At 55.9% G+C, this 4,265-nt stretch overlaps 1 protein-coding gene across 1 annotated transcript in view; it reads left to right on the top strand.

The window, feature by feature from the left end:
- Nucleotides 1–2,671: 2,671 nt before the first annotated feature.
- OSBP2 (oxysterol binding protein 2) overlaps nt 2,672–4,265 on the top strand; it is a gene marked incomplete at its 5' end in the record, with an annotated part of 14,366 nt that continues 12,772 nt past the window's right edge. The window contains 1 exon segment of the mRNA XM_010194427.1: nt 2,672–2,870. Within this exon segment, the coding sequence (XP_010192729.1) occupies nt 2,672–2,870 (199 nt within the window).

The following is a 4,265-nucleotide window of genomic DNA, read 5'->3' as shown; positions in this document are numbered from 1 at the left end:
CAAAATCCAGTCGACGCACCCGGAGTTGAACTCTTTGCTGTCTTGGATTTTTGCGCAGAGCTGGGTCCTGGGCGGCAGCTCCACGAAGCCAGTGCACCTCCCTGAGGGACACAGATTCTTCTATGCACTAAGAATTGCCGGACTGCCTGAACTTTATGAATGCCGATGCTCACCTCTGTGATTGCCTGACGAACCGCACTAACGTTTAAAGTGGTCGAGCTTCTTGTTTTTGTCGTGCCTGCTCTGTGAGGGGTGGGCTTGTGAGAGTAGGGGGCTTTTTCTTCCCTGGAGCTGTGGTTTTACCATGCTAATGAGGCCAGTTCAGTCAAATTTACCTTTTTGGGTAGTTACTGCTGTGCCAAATAGCTTCTGGGGGCCCATCTACTCTAGTGATGGATGCACACAGTACACGAGCCAGTGTTTTCAGACCTTTTACCTACGCCGAGGTCTCCAGATGGTTCTTGTCTTGCTGCATCCTATCGTAGAATAAACAAAGCCCGTGATTTCCATTGCCAGGTAGGGATCTCCGTCGCCCGCTGAGTTGCTGCCTGGGGTCGCTGATGGCTGCGAATGGAAGCCCAGAGCCTGCGCAGCTGATGCCGCAGGACAGACCCGCCCTCGGAGCTTGCAGATGCTTTTTGGCCAGATTATTTCTGCCTGGCAAAACTGCGTGTGATTGCATCCTCTTGATGATGCTGAAGGCTGATGGATGTGTATACCCGTCCACACGGGGAAAAAAAGGCAGGTCTGCAAGAGCGTGGTCTGTGGGTTCAACCTCCTTCTGGCCAGTTTGGTGCTGGGGCTGCGCCAGAAGCTGGGCAGTGGTCTGAGCTGTGGCAGTGTGAGCAGGCAGGAGCGAGCGGGGATGGGGAGGATGCAAATGTAGGGTCAGGTCCTTCTGTGCTGCAGGTGTTGGGAAGCAGGAGAGAGCAGAGATGAATACAAACCCAAACATCTTTTTAAAATATGGTGGGTTACACTGATTTTTTCCCCAGGGGCAGGCTCTACAGCCTCAGACTCATTGTGTTTGTCCCTTGCTTGTCTGATCCGAGCTTGGTTCCTGCCTCTTCCCGTGACCAGGGACTCCTTGAGGTGAGGCTGGGGACAGAGGTGGGCTCCCAGGGGACGTGGCAGTGTTCAGGACATCACCGCCTGCCCACCCCCTGCCTTTTTCTTTCTTATCCTGGGATCTATGTCCCTCTGCTTCAAGCTTCTTCACCTAAAATCTGAAAAGTGATGCTTTGTGTCACTTCCCTAGTGATTCCGACGTTATGGAAGGGAAAATTTGTTGCCCTGCTTGAGACTCAAATCCTGCTCCTATCCAGAGGAGAGGTTTGATGAAGCACTGATGTGTTGGAGCTTTCAGTGGACAAATCCAGGTAAAATCAGGCTGGGTCATGGAAGCTGAAGCCCTGAGCCTGCTGCTTGACCAGGGGATAACTCGATATTCAGGTGCAGCCCAAATTTAGTGTAACCTGCCAAGAGCTGAATAAATCAAATGCTAAATCCAAGTAGATGGAAAAAACCAGAAAATAACTGAGTCCTGGGGATGCTTAGAAGTCTGTTAGACGTTCAAAGTTCACTGGTTTTAGTCCTTTTGAATGGTTTTGAATGGTTTTTGTGTTTGATCGACGTAGGGTTGATTGCAAAGGAAGCGGCAAAGCTGAGGGGACTTGGTGTTTTGGTCTAATGTAAAAAATAACCTGAAAACTGAGCTCTGAAAGCTGGCGCCCTCTCGTCACTGACTAGAGAGGCAGCTCGCGTCCCTGAGCGGACGTCCTGCGTCTGGGGGTCTCCCGCTGGGCGCCTGTCGCACCCGGGGATGGGCGATGCTTGCGATGGTGAGAGGGTCTCAGGGGGTGGTCACTGCCACCAAGGGGTCTGCTGTCAGCCTGGGTCACAGTGTCCCTGCTGTGTCCTGCCTGGTGGCCCAGGACAGGGACGCTGCGTGTCCTTCAAGGTGTGGCTTGGTGCGTCCCGTGAGCCCTGCTTCCCTTGGGCTGAGCACGTCCGTGTGCGTCCTGGCGGGTCCTGTTCCTGGGAAAGAGCCCATCATCGTGAAGAGGAGCGGCTTTTGGCCACGGTGAACGTGTGGAGGGGCCAGGCCAGGCCCTTCGCTGTCTGCTGGGCTGTGCGGCGCCAGGGAGGAGCTGGGCATCGGCCCTCTCTGCCTCCTTGGAGCAAAGGGCTCGGTGGCTCCTGCTTGAGCATCCGCTCCTGTCTGCGGCTGTCACCTCGGGGACCTTCGTCCTGTCCAGCTTCTCCTCATCTGCAGGATCGGGAGTGGAGGTGGCTGCTGGGGATCTCGGGGCCTCGGTGAAGGGCTGGGCTTGGCTGAGGTTTGTGTGAGCCCAGCCTGGGGTTGGGGACAGGAACAGGCTGGGGGAGATGGGACATCACAAAGGCTTTGTGGTCTCAAGGCAGTTGTCTGTGTTGCAGCCATCTCCTCAGAGGGGATTCAGGTTTGGGGGATCAGAGCTGAACTGGTTTTAGTCCCATGGGTACTGGGGATCATACAAAGCTCCGGGGTCGGATTTTGTAAAATCGGGGTCCTGGGTCAGGAGGAGGGGGCTCAGTGGGGGTCAGCTCTGGAGTCACCGCGTGCTCTGTGACGAGCTCCCGGGCTGCGAGGGCCGTGCCGGGTGCTGACCTGTCCCTTCCTCCTTTCCAGGCTTGCCGCGATTTCCTGGACTTAGCGGAAACTCACAGCCGGAAATGGCAGCGGGCGCTGCAGTATGAGCGGGAGCAGAGGATCCGGCTGGAGGAGACCATCGAGCAGTTAGCCAAGCAGCACAACAGCTTGGAGCGTGCCTGCCGCGGAGCCCCCGGCCTCTCCTCCAGCAGTGCCGGCATCACCAGCACCACCAAGGGTGAGCGCGGCCCAGCCGAGGCTGTTCCTGCTGGGAAGCCCCGGCGTGGAGCAGAGCTTTGTGCTCGGTGCTCCCAGCGAGTCGGCAGGGATGGGAGATGCACAAGGCCCTGTATGCCTCTGATTTTATTATTTTTTGTGGATCCCATTATGCCATAATTGTGTCTCATTGTCCTGTGGCTCGTAGCTTGAGGACTTGGATGACCCAAGATGTGGATGCAGGGAAGAGCTGTGTCCCCAGCTCGCTCACGCTATTTCAGGCTATTCTGGTATCACAGACTGGTTTGGATTGGAAGGGACCTTTAGAGACCATCCAGTCCAACCCCCTACAGTGAGCAGGGATACCCTCAACCAGATCAGGTCGCTCAGAGCCCCTTCCAACCTGGCCATGAGTGTTTCCAGGGATGGGGCCTCTACCACCTCTCTGGGCAACCTGTGCCAGTGTTTCACCACCCTCAGCATAAAAAATTTCTTCCTTATATCCAGTCTAAGTCTCCCCTCCCTGAGTTTAAAACCATTACCCCTTGTCCTGTCACAATCTTGCTTAAAGGATTGTTCCCATCTTTCTCATAGGCCTCCTTTAAGCACTGGCAGGCCTACTGAAGGTAGCCTACACCCTTGCTGGTGGGCACATCTCTGGCTGCCCCCGTGCTTGGAGGAAGCCCAGGGTGTCCTGGCTGGGTTCACGGCTGTGCAGGGGGTGGTGGAATGGCTGGGGCTCATTTGCTGTTCGCAAGAGTTACTGGGCAATAAAATCGAACAGCTTTGTGTATTCTTGCCAAATCTCCATCCCTGCGGGAGGCATTAGTTACAGCCTCGTAGCCAAAAACTACAGTAGTGCCTTGTCTTATTTTTAAAGGTTGTGTGGATGCAAGAGAGAGAACAGCGGCTGTCATGGGGGGTGATGGCAGTGCCAGGCACTGCCCTCATTCTTGTATGGCCTCAAGAAAACGGCCTCAGGTTGTGCCAGGGGAGGATTAGGTTGGGTATCAGGAAAAATACATTCACAGAAAGGGTTGTGAAGCACTGGAGCAGGCTGCTGGGAACGTGGGGGAGTCAGCACCCCTGGAGGGATTGGAAGGATGGGGAGATGTGGCGCTGAGGGACATGGTTTAGTAGTGGGGTGACAGTGCTGGGCTGGCAGTTGGACTCGGTGTTCGTGAGGGTCTTTTCCAACCTAAACGATTCTGTGATTCTGTGGTGCCACTTGGGAGGAAAGGGAAATTGCTGCAGGGACAGGCACAAACCCGGCGCAGCCCGACCCCCTCGCAAAGGGTGACCCCACTCCATTGGAGGGGGGTGGGACCGGTGCAGGGGATGAGGCTGCCCAACCCTGCCAGGACCGAGCGAGCTGCTGAGCTGGCCGCGCTGCTTCGGGGAGGGGGCTGGGGCCGGC

Source organism: Mesitornis unicolor, unplaced genomic scaffold (genome assembly GCF_000695765.1).
Source record: "Mesitornis unicolor isolate BGI_N332 unplaced genomic scaffold, ASM69576v1 scaffold22361, whole genome shotgun sequence".
NCBI classification, from domain to species: domain Eukaryota; kingdom Metazoa; phylum Chordata; class Aves; order Mesitornithiformes; family Mesitornithidae; genus Mesitornis; species Mesitornis unicolor.
The sequence above is the reverse complement of the archived record's forward strand: the minus strand, read 5'-3'. Positions and strand labels throughout refer to the sequence as shown.